This window comes from Schistocerca cancellata, chromosome 2 (assembly GCF_023864275.1).
Source record: "Schistocerca cancellata isolate TAMUIC-IGC-003103 chromosome 2, iqSchCanc2.1, whole genome shotgun sequence".
Classification (NCBI taxonomy): domain Eukaryota; kingdom Metazoa; phylum Arthropoda; class Insecta; order Orthoptera; family Acrididae; genus Schistocerca; species Schistocerca cancellata.
The window spans coordinates 773,858,245-773,883,506 of NC_064627.1; the positions used below are offsets into that span (position 1 = coordinate 773,858,245).

Sequence of the window (25,262 nt, forward strand, 5' to 3'; positions counted from 1 at the left end):
GAACAAATCGACTGCAGCCATGTCCTTTAATTTCGCTGGAATGATAGGAAACAACGGTGTTCTGTGAGAAATAGTTGGCGGCTTAGCCTTTTGACATAATTTGCATTTGGCAAGAACAGATCGAATACGTTTTTCCATATTACTGAAGTAGCAATTTTCTCGTAATTTATGAAAGCATTTTCTGGGACCAAAGTGTGCATAACTGAAATGTGTATACCAAATCAATTTATTAACCCACTCATCAGGAATACAAACTAACCAAACAGAGTTGTCGACCGATTTTCGTTTAAAAAGAATATCATTGCGAACTAAATAATACTGTCTAATCGCTACGCTTTCCTATTTCCTCCACTTCTCCTTAATGTCCTTCCAGATTGGATCCTTATTTTGCTCCTTAGCGATGTCCTGGAGCGAAGACGAAATAAAATTCTCAAACGCAACACCTTGAATATACATCAAACAGTAATTGTTTTCTTTGCAGTTCTCCTCAGCACTTTGTTTCAATCCCATAGGTACACGTGATAAAGCATCAGTAATAATATTCGAAGAACCCTGTATGTAAACAATACTAAAGTCAAATTCCTGTAGATACAGCGCCAATCGTGACAATCTTCCATGTGTTAATTTTGTTGACATAAGAAATTCCAGAGCTCGGTGATCGGTGTAAACCTTAGTATGTCTGCCATACAAAAATATGCGAAATTTTGTGAAAGCCCATACAACAGCCAAGGCTTCAAGTTCCGTAATCGAATAATTCTTTTCTGATTTAGAGAGAACACGACTTCCAAATGCAATAGTTTTCTGTACTACAACGCCGTTTTCTTCTATCTCTTGAAATAAGTGTGCACCTAGGCCTTTGTATGATGAGTCCGTCGCCAAACAAAAATCTTTAGATAAATCCGGATGTGAAAGAAGTGGAGCAGCAACTAAAGCATCACGAAGTTGTTCAAATTCTGATTGAGCTTCCTCATCCCAACACCAATTAGATTTCTTTCCAGATAGTTCACATAAACGAGGTGTGGTCAAATCGTCCAATTTAACAAAGCGTCTAAGAAAATTACAGACACCAAGGAAACTACGAACATCACGTTTTATAGTAGGAACAGCATAATTACGAATAACGTCTAGTTTTTCTGGATCAGGAAGAATACCTTCTGTAGAAATAATATGACCAAGATATTTCGCCTGAGAACGACCAAATTCAGATTTTTTTTAAGTTCACTGTAATGCCAACTCTTGCAAAAATACGTAATAATGAATCCAAAATTTTGTTATGCTCACTCCAAGAACGTTTAGCAATAAGAATATCGTCAATATATGAAGTAATATTGTCACGAAGATAAACAGGTAAAATTTCGTTTAAACTATGAATGAATGCTGCTGAAGATACAGTAAGTCCAAACGGTAATTTCCGAAATAACTTTTGGGTAAAATAGTCATATCCGGTTATTCTTTACCGACTCTCTAGATAGATTGATAGTCGAAGAGTTGTTTTGATAGATGCAAAGAATAGTAAAAGAGTAGGCAGCAGTGCAGAAAACTAAAAGAGAAATAGCACTACTACAGCTCGGGGCCCTGTGCACGCTACGGCACATATTCACTTAGTGTAGTGAATCCCCTGAGGACTTTAATAGCCGCACATAAATTCCAGTTTGTGGCTTGGTGGCCAATTTGGTGGAAGTGCGTACATAAATTGATCTAACCATGAACATGGATGTATGTCGTTCTTAGAATTGCGAAAGACCTTAAATTTCCGAACAGTTAAGAAGTGTTTATAGTCAAAGTTTTCTCCTCGTCGCGACAAAGACCTACCGCGTCTGTCCCAGTCCCAATGTCGATTATTGTCAAGTTCGCGCGCCTGGCGCTCTCTTGTTGCATCTCGTAAATGAAACAAATTATTTTCTTGAAACCCCTCTGCTATCTGTGATTCTAAATTTCTTCTGCTGTCTTTTCCTACGATTTCGCCTTCAATTTGTTTGACTTGCTTTTGTAATGCCTCAAATTCCCTTTTATCGCGTTCATTAAATTTTCCCGAATTTTCAACATGCTTATTTATGTTCTGGTACTCTTCTGTTTCTGCAAATGGCAATGGAGCTGTATCATCTGAATCTCTGTCCCCATTTAAACTAAGACTTGTCAATTTATCTGCAATCTCCTCAACTCTTTCCGATAAGTCACCTATTTTTTCTTTCTGTTTATTTACGTCTTCCGTAAGTGTCGCGACTCGGGTTTCAGTATTGACACATTTAGTAAATGGTTCAAATGGCTCTGAGCACTATGCGACTTAACTTCTGAGGTCATCAGTCGTCTAGAACTTAGAACTAATTAAACCTAACTAACCTAAGGACGTCACACACATCCACGCCCGAGGCAGGATTCGAACCTGCGACCGTAGCGGTCACGCGGTTCCAGACTGAAGCGCCTTTAACCGCACGGCCACACCGGCCGGCTACACATTTAGTAGTCAACTGTTCATACTGTTGTGTTAGGTTATTTATCTTGTCATTTGGTACGGATTCCTCGATTCTTTCAAATATTTCTTCCTTATCGTGTGCACGTTGTAAATTTAACTCTGAAAAATTTTGTACTATCACGCGATCTCTTTCTTCCTGTTCTCTATCCTGTTCCTTTTGTCTGGTTTCTATTGAAATTAATCTATTATTGTGAGCATTCAAAATCGGTTGTACTTCTTCTCTAATTTCTTTCTTTAATTCATCTTTTATGTTTTTGAAACATGACCCTATTCTTGAGTCTAATCGTGTTTCCATTGTTCCCATATCAGTTTCTAACCGTGTTGCCACTGTTTTTAATTCAGATCCTAACCGTGTTTCCATTGTTCCCATATCAGTTTTAATTGTTCCTATCTCTGTTTTAATTGTTCCTATTTGTGAGTCTAACCGTAATCCCAAATTTAATATTGCACTCATCAACTGCTCCATGTTAACTGGCTCGAAATTCTTTTCGCCTCTAACATTTCCCGCAAAACTAACTTCCTTCGAAATAGCCGTAAAGCTATCTGTGTTCGATACTATTCCAGAACCTTCTGTCGTTAATCTCGAATTCTAAAAATTTTTTGATTGTGAAAAATTTTGAACTGGTTCCAAACTATTTTCCCGAGTTATTAAATTGTTTTCAACTTCATTATTCATCATACTGTTGTCCTGGAAGAAGCCTGGAGATACTAAAAGGTATCAGATAGATTATATAATGGTAAGACAGAGATTTAGGAACCAGGTTTTAAATTGTAAGACATATCCAGGGGCAGATGTGGACTCTGACCACAATCTATTGGTTATGACCTGTAGATTAAAACTGAAGAAACTGCAAAAAGGTGGGAATTTTAGGAGATGGGACCTGGATAAACTGAAAGAACCAGAGGTTGTACAGAGTTTCAGGGAGAGCATAAGGGAACAATTGACAGGAATGGGGGAAAGAAATACAGTAGAAGAAGAATGGGTAGCTTTGAGGGATGAAGTAGTGAAGGCAGCAGAGGATCAAGTAGGTAAAAAGACGAGGGGTAGTAGAAATTCTTGGGTAACAGAAGAAATATTGAATTTAATTGATGAAAGGAGAAAATATACAAATGCAGTAAATGAAGCAGGCTAAAAAGAATACAAACTTCTCAAAAATGAGATCGACAGGAAGTGCAAAATGGCTAAGCAGGGATGGCTAGAGGACAAATGTAAGGATGTAGAGGCTTATCTCACTAGGGGTAAGATAGATACTGCCTACAGGAAAATTAAAGAGACTTTTGGAGATAAGAGAACCACTTGTATAAACATCAAGAGCTCAGATGGAAACCCAGTTCTAAGCAAAGAAGGGAAAGCAGAAAAGTGGAAGGAGTATATAGAGGGTCTATACAAGGGCGATGTACTTGAGGACAATATTATGGAAATGGAAGAGGATGTAGATAAAGATGAAATGGGAGATACGATACTGCATGAAGAGTTTGACAGAGCACTGAAAGACCTAATTCGAAACAAGGCCCCCGGAGTAGACAACATTCCATTGGAACTACTGACGGCCTTGGGAGAGCCAGTCCTGACAAAACTCTACCATCTGGTGAGCAAGATGTATGAAACAGGCGAAATACCCTCAGACTTCAAGAAGAATATAATAATTCCAATCCGAAAGAAAGCAGGTGTTGACAGATGTGAAAATTACCGGACAATCAGCTTAATAAGCCACAGCTGCAAAGTACTAGCACGAATTCTTTACAGACGAATGGAAAAACTAGTAGAAGCCGACCTCGGGGAAGATCAGTTTGGATTCCGTAGAAATAGTGGAACACGTGAGGCAATACTGACCTTACGACTAATCTTAGAAGAAAGATTAAGGAAAGGCAAACCTACGTTTCTAGCATTTGTAGACTTAGAGAAAGCTTTTGACAGTGTTGACTGGAATACTCTATTTCAAATTATAAAGGTGGCAGGGGTAAAATACAGGGAGCGAAAGGCTATATACAATTTGTACAGAAACCAGATGGCAGTTGTAAGAGTCGAGGGGTATGAAAGGGAAGCAGTGGTTGGGAAGGGAGTGAGACAGGGTTGTAGCCTCTCCCCGATGTTATTCAATCTGTATATTGAGCAAGCAGTAAAGGAAACAAAAGAAAAATTTGGAGTAGGTATTAAAATCCATGGAGAAGAAATAAAAACTTTAAGGTTCGCCGATGACATTGTAATTCTGTCAGAGACAGCAAAGGACTTGGAAGAGCAGTTGAATGGAATGGATGGTGTCTTGAAGGGAGGATATAAGATGAACATCAACAAAAGCAAAACGAGGATAATGGAATGTAGTCGAATTAAGTCGGGTGATGCTGAGGGAATTAGATTAGAAAATGAGACACTTAAAGTAGTAAAGGAGTTTTGCTATTTGGGGAGCAAAATAACTGATGATGGTCGAAGTAGAGAGGATATTAAATGTAGACTGGCAATGGCAAGGAAAGCGTTTCTGAAGAAGAGAAATTTGTTAACATCGAGTATAGATTTAAGTGTCAGGAAGTCATTTCTGAAAGTATTTGTATGGAGTGTAGCCATGTATGGAAGTGAAACATGGACGGTAAATAGTTTGGACAAGAAGAGAATAGAAGCTTTTGAAATGTGGTGCTACAGAAGAATGCTGAAGATTAGATGGGTAGATCACGTAACTAATGAGGAAGTATTGAATAGGATTGGGGAGAAGAGAAGTTTGTGGCACAACTTGACCAGAAAAAGGGATCGGTTGGTAGGACATGTTCTGAGGCATCAAGGGATCACCAATTTAGTATTGGAGGGCAGCGTGGAGGGTAAAAATCGTAGGGGGAGACCAAGAGATGAATACACTAAGCAGATTCAGAAGGATGTAGGTTGCAGTAGGTACTGGGAGATGAAGAAGCTTGCACAGGATAGAGTAGCATGGATAGCTGCATCAAACCAGTCTCAGGACTGAAGACCACAACAACAACAACAACTGTTGTCCTGTGTTGGCGAGTTCGCTATGTCAACAATTTCGTCTTTCTGACTATTCATCATTTTTGCCTTTTTCATCGATCGCGTAATCATTTACAAAATATACAAAACTCGTCCCTATACGAAAATTACACAGAATGACACTTTATCTCCAACAATACCATTCACACGAAGAGCTTTCCGACAATCACGATTAACGAAGAATTGAAATCTTCATAATTGCACAAAATTGTCAAACCCGTGTACTAGACATCAAAAATTAAATTCTGCAAAAATACCATTAGAAGAAAGACAAGACAACTACAAATGTTCAATTAGCAAATCTACACATGCAATATTCTATTACTACAAATTACTACAACAATACTACTGTCTGCTACTTTTACTATCAAAAGAATTCTAAGGGACGATCCTAAGCAGCGTCGCCACGTGCATGGGGGCTTAATTAAGTTTTATTATGCAAATAATTTTACTATCTGTCCGGTTACGCTGTCTCGTAGCCGGTTGGCCCTGACCAGTATTAGTACGCAATCTGACTGCATAGAATAACAACAAAGAATGAAAGGAAATTTCCGTTAACACAATTAATTAAGTCCCCAGCAACTATAAAACCTACGAAACAACAAAGCACAAGTGTAACTGTTCTGTGTGTGAAAGTGTGATTCAACGTACACATCTGGCACGGTTCTTCCTCAATAAGACAAGATATTTTAAACACCATTTATACTGAAGTAATTAAAAAAACAGAAATACTATAACTGCACATAGAAACCAGAAATACAGTCTAATACAAGAACACGAGCCAGTTGCTTTGTTGACTGAACCTGTGACCAAGAGGATTATTGTTTAAGACATTGAAATAATGAGAAAAAAAGAAAAAAAAGGAATTTTTCTACCTTCATATATATTGACGAAAGGTACACTCTGATCATTACAGCATCCCCAAACCAACAACATCTGGTGTCTAGCCCATCAAAACAATACTACAACTTCTGAACAAGCACTCACTACCGCAACTTTTCAACTACGACACGCTACTGCAACATCTCAACAAGCACTCTCTACCACCGCTTCTCGACAAGAACTGCCTGTGGAGGCGGCTGAATAATACTCTTTGGCGCAATCTCTGGCGCTGTGACTCAGTGTAGCCACCTTTCAACGAGTCACACAATAGGACAGTCATTCCGTCCACTAAGATATCAGCAACAAAGTAATTTGGCATATCAGTTTTTACATCAAAGCTCAGCAGGAATCCTTCCACCCTCTTCCACTAGCTGTTGAAAGAAGCGAACAAGTGATTAAAAAAAAACGCTAACGTAGCATTCCTATTCTGATAAAAAGAACTGATTCAGTATGTGCCATGTGAAATAATAACATTTGAACTGAACTTTAAATAAGTTTGAATTTCTGCTTTGTTACTTCTTCTTTATCTAATTAACCGAGATGTAACATCTTATAATACTTCTGCTCCGTATTTGCAACGTCATCATTGTCAGTTAATGAAGTATGAATTAACACACTTTAGCACTGGTTATGGCGTAACATGACAACGAGAACGTCTTCAAATTTTATTTGCTAGACCACTTTTCCATCGAATAATCTTATAAAAAATTTAGTATAAAATGCATCATCTAGCATAACACTCTCCTTTAGCTTCGATGTTTGGAGTGACTAATAGACGAAGCATTTCGGTGATAGTACCTCAACTAAAAAATAAAAAATAAAAAATAAAATCAAGAGTTGATCGTCTGCCTGATCGATTTCCGCATACTTAGGTGTGAACAGTTGTTACGTTCATAATAATAATTCTAAGACAAAACAAACGACGCAACATGAAGGGATTATCCCAATGGAACGGAAATCGTTAGATGTAACGTACATGTACAGTCAAACTAATGATAACCATTTCAGAACAACGGGTAACTCTGGCCCTTACGCAAGCAGTTATTCGGCTCGGCATTGAGTGACGGAGTTGTTGGATGTCCTCCTCAGGGTTATCGTGCCAAATTCTGTCCAACTTACGCGTCATATGGTCAAAATTCTGAGCTGACTGGAGGGCCCTGTTCGTGATGCTCCAAACACGCTTAATTGGCGAGAGATCTGGCGACCTTCTTAGCCAAGGTAGGGCTTCGAAAGCACGAAGATAATCAATAGAAATTCTCGTGGAGCGCATTATCTTGCTGAAATGTAAGCCCAGGATGGCTTGCCATCAATGGCAACAAAACCGGGAATAGGATATAACCGTTATTGCGGAACGCCATTTTCTTTGTCTTAGAAGGGATATAAGAATGGTTCAAATGGCTCTGAGCAATATGGGACTCAACTTCTGAGGTCATCAGTCCCGTAGAACTTAGAACTACTTAAACCTAACTAACCTAAGGCCATCACACACATCCATGCGCGAGACAGGATTCGAACCTGCGACCGTAGCGGTCTCGCGGTTCCAGAATGTAGCGCCTAGAACCGCACGGCCACTCCGGCCGTTGGGATATAAGGAAAAGCTTTAGCAGGGAACGGCTGTGCAACCGTACTGAGAACACAAGATTTGGAAGCCAACCGTTTTAGGACACGGCTGATTTGGAATCGAGGGTTACGACAGGTGACACGTTGTTAGTTGACTGACGTGTTAGTCCTCCACGCTTATGAAGCGGTACGTGGACTTTTAAATTGAGCAAAACTAAATTTACGCACGCACTAAGGAAAAATAGAAACAAACCTCTTTTATATGGACTAGTATTCTTAACTAGCTATTTCAATAATCCTTATCATTCTCTCCTCAAATCACAAACTATATTCTGGAAATTCATGTGATGCTAACAATTTCAGTAAGTACTTCGGTCAACTGGTCGCATTTAGCAATGTATTTTCATAAATCATGTGTAGCATATTCCTATATTTATAATGTATCCAAGATTTTATATCCCTACGCTGCTGAATTTATTGTCTTGATGTATAGGATATGCCAAAAAAGTCTAAAAATTAATGCCGAGTAATCAAGGTACAACGTGTTAAATATATTAAAGTTAATAATTATTTAAGTGCATTTCTTTCCAACGAGCAGAGGACTACGCTGAACAAAGATACACCATGTCAGTAGTGTATAAGGACCACAAGAAAGAAACGCACAAAATGCTTACTATTGTGTCAACAGTTTTTATTTGTTGCGTATAAAATACTGATCAAAACACATTTACACACAATAAATACAAGAATTTGCACGCATCATTCTTTCAGTATCGTTTGCCTGCGAAGTTACTCAGGTAACTTAACCCAGGATAGCCTTGCCGTAGGCGGGGGCAGCGTAGGCAAGGGGAGCAGCGACCTTAGCGATGGCGGGGGCGGCGTAGGCGACGGGGGCGGCGACCTTGGCGACGACGGGGGCGGGGTGAGCTCCGGCCTCCTTGTGCACGACGGCGTTGAAGCCGTTGACGGGGTCGGCGGTGTAGTCGACGGTGCGGATGGAACCGTCGGGCTCGACCAGGCTGTAGCTGCCCTGGACGACGTCTCCGTTGCGGGTCTCCTGTTGAGCCTTGGAGTCACCGGTGAGGGCGTCCTGCACGTTGTAGGCGTAGCTGTACTGGGGGTTGGGGTCGTACTCGGCGGCCACTGCGGCGGGGGCGGCGACGGCGACGGGGGCGGCCCTCACGGCGGGGGCGACGGCCAGGGGGGCGGCACGCAGCGCAGGGGCGGCGTATGCCACAGGGGCAGCACGGAGTGCGGGGGCAGCGTACGCCACAGGGGCGGCGTAGGCGCGGGCAGCCAGAGGAGCGCCGGGGGCGACCACGGCGGGCGCGCCCAGGTAACCGGCACGGGCCACGGCCACGAAGGCGGCGAGGACGATCAGCTGAAATATAACGTCATGTTATCAGAACACTGTGGGAGCTGAGACCGAGTAGTCACTCTTCAGAAATGCTTATGGCAAGTGAGAAATATTAATCATAACAATAAAAGGAGATCAATAATCACACAGCCTTGACAGCGATGGAGGAAGGGAGAAAAACAACTTCACTGTCTCGAACGTACCACCCAGTTCCCGTCCGTAATTGGATGTAAAATCACAGAGAGCCGAATTCCGAAAGTTTAGAGGCTATGAAACGTAATTAGTTGCTGCACTCTTGAAGATACTAGAAATTACATTGTACTAGGCATTGTATTTGGGGTTTTGAGAGATTGTGGACGTTTCTAAACACTCGCTGTGTTCCATTGCCCCAGATTGCCCTGTCCAACCCTTTCTAATGCTCCGATCTGTGAAACTGAAACTGAACTGTGAAACATGCGCTACTGCTTCGTGAAGAAGGATGAATAAATTTCGCAAACGGAAGCATTAATATTCACATAAATGTGTCAAAGGTCACACACAATTCGAATCACTATTACCGGTTTCGATTTTCAGAGACGAGCTTTGTCAGATAATCATTGCCTTCGTGGCAACACGTAAATATTTGTGGACTGCTCTTCAAGCTTGGCAAAGCACAAACGTAGCAAACGTAGACATCGGCTCTCGGGGACAGAGGACTTTGTAAAATGTACGTTTAAGTTTAAAGCCAGTGATGATGCCCACGTTTGGCGAAGCAAAGCGCTAGTAGTGAAGGAAATTGTCGCGATCTGTGACTGTTTTATCTGAATATGAATAAAATCTGGCCTATATAAATTAACTGCCACATCATTTAGCTGGTAAGTCTTTCAAAGAAGCAACCTTTAAGTAAATAAAAATATTCTCGGTTTTCAAGTTGATTTAATTGGCACTGCTTGAAATCCGAGAATCCAGTTATGCCACTGCGAAAGACTCAGGAGACACAGAAAGTGCAAGTAATTTCTAGCTCTCCTGCAGCACAACAAGCACATCACTTCTGATTCTGAGTTTTTAAATCACTTTTTGTGCTTGTTTGATTTAATTAACAACATGTGTAGGTTTGATCCCTTGGTTTTGGGTATCTACATATATTACAATACCCACTTACATAGCGTCTAACATAATTAAGGCATCCGCTGCATCAAATTATATTGCAGCGAACTCAAAACTATTAATTGTGTAATATTTATACAATGACGGAAAAAAATATGAACACCAAGAAGGAGTCGTGCGGCAGAAACCCGTGTTTCTACACCTGAAAGATGATGTCTCTTCAGATTCCATGCCAGCCGCGTAAATGTGGCGTTAGCAGCGTCACTATGAGGATGCAAATCAGGTTTGCTTTAAATGCATGCAGTGAGGGTCGTGAGCGTTAGTTACATTTGAATTTTGACGAGATGAGTTGATCTTAGTCAAGAATGACTGTAAGGCGTCAGAGACGTCACTATCAACACCTCACTAAATTTGAACAAGGTCGTGTAATAGGACTACGAGAAGCTGGATGTTCCTTCTACGATGTTGGAGAAAGACTTACAGGAATGTAGCCACTGTACATGATTGCTAATGGCGGTGAACACGAGAATGTACCGTCGCAAGAAGACGGGGCTCTAGACGGCCACGTGACACTACCCAGAGGAAACAACATCGAGTTTGGCGTAGGGGTCTGGCGTATCGTACTGTATCTGCAGCAAAATTTGTGCAGCATTTGGCACCACAATGACGCAATGAACTAATACTAATCGGTTACTTCCAAGACAGCTTCGAGCGATTCGCCGTATAACGTGAATTTCCCTGACTTCGAACCATCGCCATTTGGGACTCCAGTGGTGTCAAGCGCGGGCTCATTGGAGGGAAGAGTGGAGGCCTGTTGTGTTTCCTGATGGAAGTTGTTTCTCCTCAATGTCAGTGATGGCCGTTTGTTGGTTAGAAGGAGGGCAGTTGAGGGTCTTCTACCAGCCTGTCTGTGTGCTAGACACACTGGACCTACACCTGGAGCTATGGTCCGGGGTGCGATTTCGTGTGACAGCAGGAGAACTCTCGTGATTATGCCACGCACCCTAACTGCAAGTTGGTACGTCAGTCTTGGGATTCGACCTGTTGTGCTGTCATTCGTGAACAGCATTCCAGGGGGTGTTTTCCAACTGGATAACTCTCGCCCACATACTCCTCTTGTAACCCAGCTCCAATGGAGCACATATGGCACGTCATCGGACAATTCTGGTGTCATCCACAACCATGATTAACTGTTCTTGTACTGACCAACCAAGTGCAACAGACTTGGAACTCCATACCACAAACTGACATCCTGCAGCTGTACAACACAATGCATGCACGTCTGCATGCTTCCATTCTACATTCTGGCGGTTACATCGGCTATTAATGTACCAGTGTTTCACACTTGCAATGGCTGATCTCGCGTTTACATTAACCTGTCGTCTTCCAATGTTAATCACTTACATGTATTACCTAGATAAATGAATTCCCGAAATTTCGTTACTCTACATTAATTATTTTTTGGTGTTGCGATGATATTTCTCCGTCAGTGTATATACTGTCCACCTCCACAGCAGAATTGGCAGCGCATCTGAATGTCCAGCAAAGGACTGATTTCAGTTCCCAGTACTGTGAAGGTTTTCCTTAACGGAAAGAATGGAGCGGGTCCACTAAACATCATGAAGCCAATGGAGGCACTCCTTGAATGCGAAGTTGCAGCTGTAAGGTCTGGGAAGCAGGCAACTGTCGGGAGAGCGTCGTGTTGACTCGAAGGCCCTCCGTCCAGCATGAATGACACCGTAAGGCAGAGGATGACACGACAACCGGTCGCCATCGCAAGATCCTCTGAGTCTGATCGCGGAGTTAACTTTTTAAGTGTTAGAACTTCAACATTTGAGGCGCCTTAAATAGTCCGGAAAAATAATTTACTCTGTGCCACAATTAATCGTTTGCTCTTCTGTTTCCTTGTCTGCGTTTAACATATCGAAAAGTTTTGTTCGTTAGTAAGTCAGAGAGTTTTCAGTTTGCTGAGCGGTAGGTGACTCGAAAGTTGAATATGAGTCAGTGAACTGGCAGGCAACAATTTGGAAAGCTGCGCTATTGAAACTGCGGTGGCTTTCTCTCCCCGAGACGTACCTTGCAGGCCATGTTGATGAGTTTGCCGACGGTAGCAGAGAACTGCCCGCTCGGTGGCCAGCTAGCTGTTATATAGCCGCCGCTGGGCGTGGTGGGTCGCGCCGCAGTTTTCGCAACGAACGGCGGGCCGGCCGGCCCAGACCCGTGTGATTTCGCGGCCACTCCGACCTTGGGCGCACTTACCCCACTTCTGCCGGCCGCTGACGGCCACGTTGATCTGCTGATCTGAATGCGTTTAGCGGAGAAAGCAGCGCACGATCGACAGGCAGGTTAGCACGTCACTAGAATTCGATGTTGTACGAGACCATAGTTTTCACGTAATTATGAACGCTTAGAGAGGAACATAATTTTACAGTGCGTTTTGGGAACACCGGGCCACGTTCATCTGTTGGCTCAAATGGCTCTGAGCACTATGGGACTCAACTGCTGTGGTCATAAGTCCCCTAGAACTTAGAACTACTTAAACCTAACTAACCTAAGGACATCACACACATCCATGCCCGAGGCAGGATTCGAACCTGCGACCGTAGCGGTCGGGCGGTTCCAGACTGTAGCGCCTTTAACCGCTCAGCCACTCCAGCCGGCGTTCATCTGTTGATCTGTATGCGTTTAGCGGAGAAAGCAGCGCACGAGCGGCAGGCAGGTTAGCACGTCACTGGAGTTCGATGTGGTACGGGTCCATAGTTTTCACGTAATTATGAACGCTTAGATAGGAGCATAGTTTTACAGTGCGTTTTGGGGAGCATCCGCCTGGGAGGCTGACAGTTAGTAGGAACATCCGCCTGTGGGGCGAATGTCCTTTTTTCTGGTATATACGAGAGTCGTTCAATAAGTAATGCGGCACTTATTTTAAAAAAAGCTATTAATATACACAGACAAACGTCCTTGTTGTTGCTTCACATTTGATGTTTGTTCTGTGCGCGGGTGAAGTTTCGAACCGTTCTGACACATGGCAGAGCCGTAGTACAGCGTCAAAATGCCGTCTACATACGACTCACATTACAAGCAGCGTGCTGTTATCGAATTCTTTTGTGCAGAAAAAGAAACCGTGGTGAACATCCATAAACGTTTGTGTGCAGTGTATGGCGATGCTGCAGTTCATAGGAGTACAGTTGGGCGATGGGTAAAGAAAGCCACAGTCTCCGGACATTCAGAAACAGAGCTCCACGATCAGCCACGCTCTGGACGTCCTGTCACAGCCACTGCTCCAGATATGCTGATTCTTGCGGATGTCATTATTCGTGCCGACCGGCGCATCACAACTCGACAATTAGCTCTACAGTTGTTAAAGCATTGGAGGTGCGGCTGCAATGATCGAGACTCTCGGATATTCAAAGAGGTGCTCACGATGGGTTCCACGAATGCTCGCAGCGGACCACAAGAATCAAAGAAAGGCCATTTCATCTGAATTGTTGGAGCGTTTTGAGATAGACGGAGAGGCCATTCTGTTAGTGATCGTAACGGGGGCCGAAAGCTGCATGCACCACTTTACGACGGAAACAAAAAGGCAGTCCATGGAGTGGCATTATCCTCACTCACCACAAAAGAAGAAATTCAAGACAACCCCTCTGCCGGAAAAGATTCTCTACGGGGGACACACTTCGAAGATGACGAGAGTGTCAGTCATGCAGTGGAAACGTGGCTACGCTTACAAGACAAAAGCTTTGACCAGCAGAGAATACATGCTCTTCCACAACGTTGGCGTACGGCCATAGAACGTGATGGAGACTACATAGAAAAATAGGACTTTGACAAGACATGTTGATGTATATTGTCACCGAATTCTGACTCTTAACAATAAATATGTTCTGAGAAAGAATGTGGGGCATTACGTATTGAACGACCCTCGTATTAAGCAGTTGTTGGATATTGGGACTTATCTGAACTTTTAAAATGACTGAAGTGTTGAAATTCAATAATTCTAATTTTCAATTTAATTTCAGAAAGAAAATCCCGCAGTGTCAAGAAAATTTTATCAGCCTTGTACGGTATTTTACCTATACAGAAGTAACGAACAGAGTCACTTTGATAGTCCTGAGATAAGCTAACAGAGGAATTTGGAACACTTGGTGAATCTGGGGAGTCACATTCCGTGTTCGTCGTAGCTGACACATTATTATCAGAATTGAGATTGCTCACTTTTTCAGCTGGGTGGTGATCGGCTTTTGTACATAATATTCTGATCTAGTTTTGTTTCGGATATTTCTGAACCTGAGTCGTGTTCTACCGTTGACAGATCTTCTTGGCCAGGAACATATGAATGTCCGGAGACAACTCCAGAGACATAGCCTTCAGAAAACATCTCCTCCGTCACCTGCGGAATCATCTGCTTCTGCTCGACAGATTTACAGGTGTTTTTCGAGCCATTGCAATCTTAAAAACAGCCTGAGTTAGGAACCATTATATAGTTGTACTTCCTTGTTGAATGCAGTTGATGAAAGGAGAAATTGTATAAGAAGTAGCTACCTATCTTCAGAAACTAGCAAACAACCAAATGGTTCAAATGGCTCTGAGCACTATGGGACTCAACTGCTGGGGTCATAAGTCCCCTAGAAACTTAGAACTACTTAAACCTAACTAACCTAAGGACATCACACACATCCATGCCCGAGGCAGGATTCGAACCTGCGACCGTAGCGGTCGTACGGTTCCAGACTGTAGCGCCTTTAACCGCTTGGCCACTCCGGCCGGCGCAAACAACCAAGAAAAAATGGGAAAATGAATTAGCAATAATACATCAAATAAAATTTAATACTGTGTAAAGTACATACCTATGCGCAGGAGATATTTCTAACGAGTAAAACTATAATTTATAAAGAAAGAGAACCATACTAAAACGAACTGAAACTGCTCTTAAAAATAAGTAATTTGGTGATTTTATGAACAACGTTATTCAGTCCAAATTTCTCTAAGCATGCTCACTAAAACAAAAAATTAAGCTTTAGAGTAGTCAGTCAACTAAAAATGTCACGTAAAAGAACTTAAAGAATAACTTCGATTATCTAGCTTTGAGGCACAATAGCCCGAATTCAGGATGGTTCAAATGGCTCTGAGCTCTATGGGACTTAACATCTGAGGTCATCAGTCCCCTAGAACTTAGAACTACTTAAACCTAACTTACCTAAGGACATCACACACATCCATGCCTGAGGCAGGATTCGAACCTGCGACCGTAGCGATCGCGCGGTTCCAGACTGTAGCGCTTAGAACCACTCGGCCTCTCCGGACGGCTCCGAATTCAGGAACATCAGTCTGTGTGGCGGGTGAATATTTTCTCTTACCTGGAAAATTCCCTTGTTAGGCGATGTACATCTGGAATGGAAGCAAGTATTGTTGAATAAATAAACACTACGAGGAACGTCACCTTCACTGCACTACGACTATATACCAAATGTGACTCTCGTAGTCCGCTATAAACGAAGGGCGACTTTGGGCGCCTCTATTGGAACAAACGCAAGCCGTATCAGACGGATGTTCCGTTCTAAGTGTTCAGCATGTCAGTTTTTGCTTGCGGCTGTCAAAAAAAAAAATTTATTTTTTATTAATTGCGATAGTAATTTCGAGTATGCTGATCTTCAAGCAGAAATCTCAACTGCAAGTTTTCTTCAGTTAATTTCCACCTATTGGGGGCAGGCCGGCAGGGGCCTTATTGGCATTATTAAACCGTTACAATACAAACTTTCACAATTTCAGTATTAAAAATTTTAGAAGGTGAAATAGGTTTGTGACTGAACGATGGTGATGTGAAGCATGATTGGGATGCCTTATAAGCGTGTGTGCTTGTGGGAGGTGGTTCGGAGGATATTAGGGGAAAGGGTGCCAGCGTACTGTCATCCCAACTTATGCAGTATCTGAACATCTAAGTGCGCGCTGACGCTTGTAATTTGATTCGAGATTTTGAAAGATGGTCATTGTCGCTAGGACGGTAAGGAGGCAGACAGAGTGTAGTGCAGTATTAGAATGAATGTCATGTTATGAGTAACTTTATAATGTTCCTACTAACGTTTTGTAGCAGTGTGGTTCGAATATTGTGAGGAACCGGACGAAAGCATAATTATAGGAAATTACTGTGTTCATTATAAAAAGGAAAGTGCCGCTTCTCCACATTGTTTTTGTACACGATAACAGGAATTATTATCAAGGTGTTTTTGACTGTATCGCTTAGAAACTACTGTAACGTTACTAAACTGGATTGTCCTTCTCGTCCAGAAAACGTGTTTATTGACAGTACGGCGCCAATACCTATAACGTTTATCGTAGTAGTAGCACATAAAATATCCTGACTTACTCATACAACAATGAGCAGTCAAGAATAAGTTCTGGCCACACACATGTAATTAACCGTCAGAAAACATACGCTGAAGTTTGTTATTTCCATTAAAGCATTTTCAGAATACGCTCGAGTGCATTTTTGAGCTTGTCACATATTATCCGCAACTCACTTTGCTGTGTACGTAGTTAACGCTTTCAGGCACGGTCTGTTGCTGTGTGGGCAATAAGTGGTTGCATCCGATGTACTGATGAATGATGAGTTACTGATATCAACTGTGTCGTGCTCGGATTAAATGTTAGTTAACATACAAACACCACATTCGTGTAAAAAATGTCAAATCAAAACGCCTTCAGCTGTCTAAACTTCCAATTTTATTTTATTTTTGCTACCAGTTTCGGCGTTAGACTATGCGATCTTCAGGACCTCTGACCGACGTGTGGGAAGAATCCCACCTCTTGTACAAACAACAAAGTGACCAACATAGTCACTGAAATCTATAGACTTTTTCTTAACAAAGCGATCCCTCTGATCATCACTTGCAGTGACTGCTTTGTTAAAAAGAAGTCTGCGGATACCAATGGCTGTATGCTGGCCCCTATTTTGTTTGAACAAGAGGTGGGACTCTCCCTGTGCTTCGGTCAGGGGACTGAAGATGGGGTAGTGTAACGCTGAAACTGGTAGCAAAAATAAATCTGTAAATTTAGACGGCTCAACGTGTTTTGATTTCACATTTTATATTGAACAGCGGAGGTCCCGTGCCGATCCAGTATAAAGTTGGACTCACAAACACTGGTATTATTTTGTAATTCGTCATATGTGGGGGTAGATAGAGGTAGGCAACAAGGCCAAATACGACAACGGAAATAAAGTACTGATATACGATTAGTTTCGAATGGAGCTTGCAAGGGATCTAGGATCTCCATGTGTGAACGAAGTAATAGGTACGAAGTAATAGGTGATACGTAGATGTCAGGATATGAGTACGCTGCCAGGTGGCCAAGGAAAGGGTGAACTGGAGCCTCAGACAGAATGTAGTGGGATGCGTAGGTTAGGTTATGGGTAGAAGGAAGGGTAGATTTCAGAGATGAGTTTATAGGCTGGTAGGGGAGGGACATTGAGAATTTGGAGATAGAGGAAAGGTGGGACGTACTGATAGAGGCACGAATGCGTTCCAGCATTCTCAGAGATGAGGAGATCGAATGGAGTTGAGTGTCAAATACTTGTGAGATGTATGCGTATGAGGAAGTGTGGGAACTGTGTAAGGTGATACAGGATACTAGAGGGAGAAGGTAATCGGTTGGGGAAAGCGAGGCGGTGTATGCGTCATTCCATGATTTCGAGGGAGCGGTAAAATTCGGGTTAAGCAGAATTCCATGTTATACAGGTGAAGATCAAGTGCAAAAATGTACACAGGCATAGATACGATTGAGATCATCTTGATATACAGGGTGTTACAAAAAGGTACGGCCAAACTTTCAGGAAACATTCCTCATACACAAAGAAAGAAAATATATTATGTGGACATGTGTCCGGAAACGCTTACTTTCCATGTTAGAGCTCATTTTATTACTTCTCTTCAAATCACATTAATCATGGAATGGAAACACACAGCAACAGAACGTACCAGCGTTTCAAACACTTTGTTACAGGAAATGCTCAAAATGTCCGTTAGCGAGGATACATGCGTCCACCCTCCGTCGCATGGAATCCCTGATGCGCTGATGCAGCCCTGGAGAATGGCGTATTGTATCACAGCCGTCCACAATACGAGCACGAAGAGTCTCTACATTTGGTACCAGGGTTGCGTAGACAAGAGCTTTCAAATGCCCCCATAAATGAAAGTCAAGAGGGTTGAGGTCAGGAGAGCATGGAGGCCATGGAATTGGTCCGCCTCTACCAATCCATCGGTCACCGAATCTGTTGTTGAGAAGCGTACGAACACTTCGACTGAAATCAGCGCATCAGGGATTCCATTCAACGGAGGGTGGATGCTTGTATCCTCGCTAACGGAGGACATTTTGAACATTTCCTGTAACAAAGTGTTTTTTGGGGTAATTCTTCTGATTCAAAAAGGATATTTTTGGCTCAAAAACGGGCTGTTCGAGCTATATGTGGTGTAAGTTCGAGAACCTCTTGTCGACCCCTATTCAACAGTCTGGGAATTCTGACATTTCTCTCACAGTATATATTTTCTTTAATGTCGTTTGTTGTTAGCAATATTAGCCTATTCCCAAGAGTTAGCAGCTTTCACTCAGTTAATACTAGGCAGAAATCCAATCTGCATGTGGAATGCACTTCCTTGACTCATGTGCAGAAAGGAGTGCAGTATTCTGCTGCATACATTTTCAATAAGCTACCACAAGAACTAAAAAATCTTAGCAGTAGCCCAAACTCTTTTAAGTCTAAACTGAAGAGTTTCCTCATGGCTCACTCCTTCTATTCTGTCGAGGAGCTCCTGGACTTACGACTTGTCGCCTGAATATGTTTTTTATATTTCATTTTATCTGTTTCTACTATCATGTTATAATTTCATGTATTGACTCGTTCCATGACCATGGAGACTTCTCCTTAATTTGGTCCCAAGGAACAATAAATAAATAAATTAATAAATGTGCAGGAGCTCCATCGTGCATGAACCACATGTTGTGCCGTACTTGTAAAGGCACAAAAAATGGTTCAAATGGCTCTGAGCACTATGGGGCTCAACTGCTGTGGTCATAAGTCCCCTAGAACTTAGAACTACTTAAACCTAACAAACCTAACGACAGCACACAACACCCAGCCATCACAAGGCAGAGAAAATCCCTGACCCCGCCGGGAATCGAAGCCGGGAACCCGGGCGTGGGAAGCGAGAACGCTACCGCACGACCACGAGATGCGCGCTAAAGGCACATGTTCTAGCAGCACAGGTAGAGTATCCCGTATGAAATCATGATAACGTGCTCCATTGAGCGTAGGTGGAAGAACATGGGGCCCAATCAAGACATCACCAACAATGCCTGCCCAAACGTTCACAGAAAATCTGTGTTGATGACGTGATTGCACAATTGCGTGCGGATTCTCGTCAGCCCATACATGCTGAATTTACAATTTGATCTCGTTGGTTGAAGCCTCATCCGTAAAGAGAACATTTGCACTGAAATGAGGATTGACACATTGTTGGATGAACCATTCCCAGAAGTGTACCTTTGGAGGCCAATCAGCTGCTGATAGTGCCTGCACACGCTGTACAAGGTACGGAAACAACTGGTTCTCCCGTAGCACTCTCCATACAGTGACGTGGTCAACGTTACCTTGTACAGCAGCAACTTCTCTGACGCTGACATTAGGGTTATCGTCAACTGCACGAAGAATTGCCTCGTCCATTGCAGGTGTCCTCGTCGTTCTAGGTCTTCCCCAGTCGCGAGTCATAGGTTGGAATGTTCCGTGCTCCCTAAGACGCCGATCAATTGCTTCGAACGTCTTCCTGTCGGGACACCTTCGTTTTGGAAATCTGTCTCGATACAAACGTACCGCGCCACGGCTATTGCCCCGTGCTAATCCATACATTAAATGGGCATCTGACAACTCCGCATTTGTAAACATTGCACTGACTGCAAAACCACGTTCGTGATGAACACTAACCTGTTGATGCTACATACTGATGTGCTTGATGCTAGTACTGTAGAGCAATGAGTCGCATGTCAACACAAGCACCGAAGTCAACATTATCTTCCTTCAATTGGGCCAACTGGCGGTGAATCGAGGAAGTACAGTACATACTGACGAAACTAAAATAAGCTCTAACATGGAAATTAAGCGTTTCCGGACACATGTCCACATAACATCTTTTCCTTATTTGTGTATGAGAAATGTTTCCTGAAAGTTTGGCCGTACCTTTTTGTAACACCCTGTATATATTTCCATGTGGAACAAGTATCACAGCGGTGTATTATCGTAACTCCAAGCAACACCTGAGCAGAAAAGCCGCAAAACCTGAGACCAGTTGCTCGAGGCTGGCCACTCATCTCCACAACAACGCTCGCCCGCATAGCCCAAAAAGTGCGTAAATACGGCTCGGAAGTGTTGCCGCATCCTCCTTACAACCCGGACATGACTCCACCAGACTTCGACTTGTTCCCGCAACTGAAAAACCTACGTGTGGACGTCGTTATCTTTCGCTGGAAAAGCTTTTTACAACCGTTACCCGAGTCATTCGACAGATGACAGAAATGGTGTCCTGGATGGAATAAAAGAGCTTCCGAGACGTTCGGGTTCAGTCATGGAGAAGCAGGGCGACTATAATGAAGGTCTATAACGAGATATTGAAAAAGTGTGAATTATTTATGAAATTTCCCTCGTATTTTACCCACCATTAAAACGAAACAGTCAATGACAGAGTGGTATTACAGCAGGTATTAAAATAAAGCAGCCAATGAGAAAGTAGTTGTGAAATTACTCAAGCTTCATTTGAACTGCGTAAAAAATTGCGTTAGCTTCATATGAATTGGCGCCTCTCAATTGCGGAAACTGGCGTCTTCTCACACACACACACACACACACACACACACACACACACACCACACACACATACATACACATACACACACACACACACTTTTCTTTCGTTAGTCTTCATCATCATCACCAGCAGCATCACTACCTTCCTCGACGTGTTCTTCATCAACGTCATTCTTTCTTCTTCTTCTTCTTCTTCTTCTGCTTCTCCAATGTCTTCGACTTATGCCTTTGTAAATACACTACTGGCCATTAAAATTGCTACACCACAAAGGGAAGTGCTACAGACGCGAAATTTAACCGACAGGAAGAAGATGCTGTGATATACAAATGATTAGCTTTTCAGAGCATTCACACTAGGTTGGCGCCGGTGGCGACACCTACAACATGCTGACATGAGGAAAGTTTCCAAGCGGTTTCTCATACACAAACAGCAGTTGACCGGCGTTGCCTGGTGAAACGTTGTCGTGACGCCTCGTGCAAGGAGGAGAAATGCGTACCATCACGTTTCCGACTTTGATAAAGGTCGGATTGTAGCCTATCGCGATTGCGGTATATCGTATCGCGACATTGCTGCTCGCGTTGGTCGAGATCCAATGACTGTTAGCAGAATATGGAATCGGTGGGTTCAGGAGGGTATTACGGAACGCCTGCTGGATCCCAACGGCCTCGTATCACTAGCAGTCGAGATGACAGGCATCTTATTCGCATGGCAGTAACCGATCGTGCAACCACGTCTCGCCCCATCAGTCAACAGATGGGGACGTTTGCAACACAACAACCATCTGCACGAACAGTTCGACAACGTTTGCAGCAGCATGGACTATCAGCTCGGAGATCATGGCTGCGGTTACCCTTGACGCTGTATCACAAATAGGAGCGCCAGCGATGGTGTACTCAACGACGAACCTGGGTGCATGAAAGGCAAAACGTCATTTTTTCGGATGAATTCAGGTTCTGTTTACAGAATCATGATGGTCGCATCCGTGTTTGGCAACATCGTGGTGAACGCACATTGGAACCGTGTATTCGTCATCGCCATACTGGCGTATCACCCGGCGTGATGGTACGGGGTGTCATTGGTTACACGTCTCGGTCACCTCTTGTTCGCATTGACGGCACTTTGAACAGTGGACGTTAAATTTCAGATGTGTTACGACCCGTGGCTCTATCCTTCATTCGATCCCTACGAAACCCTACATTTCAGCAGGGTAATGCACGACCGCATGTGCAGGTCCTGTACGGGCCTTTCTGGATACAGAAAATGTTCGACTACTGCCCTGGGCAGCGCATTCACCAGATCTCTCACCAATTGAAAAGTCTGGCCAGTGGTGACCGAGCAACTGGCTCGCCACAATACGCCAGTCACTACTCTTGATGAACTGTGGTGTTGTGTTGAAGCTGCATGGGCAGCTGTACCTGTACACGTCATCCAAGCTCTGTTTGACTCAATGCCCAGGCGTATCAAGGCTGTTATTACGACCAGAGGTGGTTGTTCTGGGTACTGATTTCTCAGAATCTATGCACCCAAATTGCGTGAAAATGTAATCACATATCAGTTCTAGTATAATATATTTGTCCAATGAATACCCGTTTATCTTCTGCATTTCTTCTTGGTGTATCAATTTTAATGGCCAATAGTGTTTTTTTTTCTTTTTTTTTTTTTTTTTGGTTCGTTCCTTATGTCTTAGTCTGTCTTTTTCCGGAATCGCTGTTCAGTGGCTCCACCATTCACTTTCATAAACACATTTTTCCTTTGGTTTCATCCCCTTCGCCTTGCTCTGTCTCAATGCCTGTAGCGGTTGAGAAAAATGTCCATATACCCATTCCAATGCAGACGCAGCTTCAGCTTGCCTTTCTGCCGCAACCACAATTTCCTGTGGTTATTTCGTCGTGATTCCAACACCTGACTTTTAAGACAAATATTTCGTCCTGTTGAATTGAAAGGCATATTGACAGCCACAAAGCTAAACCAGCATCCAAACGTATTACAAGCGAACTCTCTCAATTTATACCACTGCTCACATGTAGCGGATAATGTCAAATACAAATATAGTTTTTGAAATTCAAATGGTGGCATTCATACAGACCGTTTAAGAAACGGAGCGGGTGCAGCTCGTTCAGACATACTGTTTAAAAAACTAAACAGGTAACAACTTCATTAGCCGGCCGGAGTGGCCGAGCGGTTCTAGACGCTTCAGTCTGGAACCGCGCGACCGCTACGGTCGCAGGTTTGAATCCTGCCTCAGGCATAGATGTGTGTGATGTCCTTAGGTTAGTTAGGTTTAAGTAGTTCTAAGTTCTAGGGGACTGATGACCTCAGACGTTAAGTCCCATAGTGCTCAGAGCCGTTTTTTGAACAACTTCCTTCATAGAGACCGTCGTAATAAATGGAAAGGATTGCAATTTTATTCACACACAACGTCTTAAGAACGAAAGGAATTGGAACTTCATTTACATAGGCTATCTGAAAAACGGAACGGGTTGGGCCCCTTTCCCGTGTGAGAATGACCCAAGATTTTGACAAATATGGACTGGAAGGCACAACACGCTAAACGTTTCTACGTGCCGTCGGAAACTACTCTCTACAAACGTTTTCTGAACCTCAGAAAAGTAAAGAAACACGAATTTTGCCTGTGGAATACTTCTTCCAACTAACTATTAGACGTAATGTCTAATATAAGTCTGCCATGGAATAATAACACCGCATTGTTTGTTGCACATAACTAGACAAGCCTGACACCGAAAAAAAAAATCAGAAACCTCTCCATCGGCAACTGGGAACGCAATCGCGATTTCAACAAATCCTGAACACTAAGAACATTGCAAGAGGGTATGCGCCCAACTCGACGACATATGGAGTTCCAAGTAACTGGTGAAATAACGTCTGTGATGAATTGATCTCGGGTTATCAGTGGTGGTGGCGTCGTCTTGTCGCGATAAGACGACGCCACCACTCGGCTGAAAACCCGAGATGAATTCATCATTGAAATACGCCGAAAAAGACTGCAATCGCATATAACTCGATGTCTTGTTCTTTCAGCCTGCCAGTGCTTTTGTTACTGATTAATTGACGTTGCACATAATCAAGGCTACCTCGCGTCTCACACTCCACAACACCCGCCAGTGCTCGCAGTCTCCATTGCGAAGGTAGACCTGCATCTTGATGCTACCATGCATGTTACACTTTGTTACGCAGGCATAACATTGGCCCTACAATTCGAACAATATTTTCAATTCTTCTGTGAAATAGAATACGACCCCACAGCTACTAGTCCTAAATAGTATTCTGTAAGTGCAGTGGGTTCCACACAGTTTACTATAACAGCAAAAGAATCCATGTTAAATATATTTATTCCATTAGTTTTAAGCATTACGACATCTTTTCAGTTGCTAGATGCACAATGTCGTATTCTTATGGCCAACCGAGTGGTCGCATTGCAGAAACCATACCTTCATGGTAAAAGGAATTTTTGTACTAAAATAGGAGGAGCAGTTAGACAGGCGTATAGGTGTGTGTAAATGTGGTATACCCTAGCCGGGTAATACGACAAAATAACATCGTTTTGTAGTAAATATTTATTTTTCACAGTTTAAGTACAAAAATGTACATTAACAATACATTTTATATGTCAAACTATTCGTTGGCACTGAATTTATTACGACAAAAATGTTCCTACTGCGACACAAATAGGATTCCACCACACAGCACAAGGGATGGCGCACATTTGGAGGAAACAGAGCTATGTCTGCATGGAAGCAACAGCATTCCCATCTCTTCATGGAAACAAATTTTACATAGCCGAGCGTTGACGATAGCGCTCACAATCACTTGCTGCTCATATGACTAAACCCTTGCTGCTTTAGGATTAACAACTCTTACAGCTTCCTGAAGACTTGGGGAAGTTACCTGCATCCGCCACTGTAATTAATACCTCTTTGTTATGACATTTAATATCTGCAAGTATCCTTCACAAGAACCACAAACAAAAACGTGGGAAACCACTATGGTGGCGTAACGTAGTATGTAGCGCGAAGATCGATAGTACGAGCTCGATCAAGC

The 25,262-nt window shown here is 42.9% G+C and overlaps 2 protein-coding genes across 5 annotated transcripts in view; both read right to left on the reverse strand.

Annotated features, from left to right (window-relative positions):
- Positions 1–25,262, reverse strand: part of LOC126162616 (cuticle protein 21-like) — a 190,936-nt gene that overhangs the window by 133,304 nt on the left and 32,370 nt on the right. The gene's annotated exons all lie outside the window — the stretch shown is intronic.
- On the reverse strand, positions 8,595–12,454 carry LOC126162620 (cuticle protein 21). Its single transcript, XM_049919241.1, has 2 exons — positions 12,430–12,454; positions 8,595–9,291 (listed from the first exon to the last, which is right to left on the reverse strand). The coding sequence occupies exons 1-2, from the start codon at positions 12,439–12,441 to the stop codon at positions 8,713–8,715; spliced, it is 591 nt and encodes a 196-aa protein (XP_049775198.1). The 5' UTR covers positions 12,442–12,454; the 3' UTR covers positions 8,595–8,712.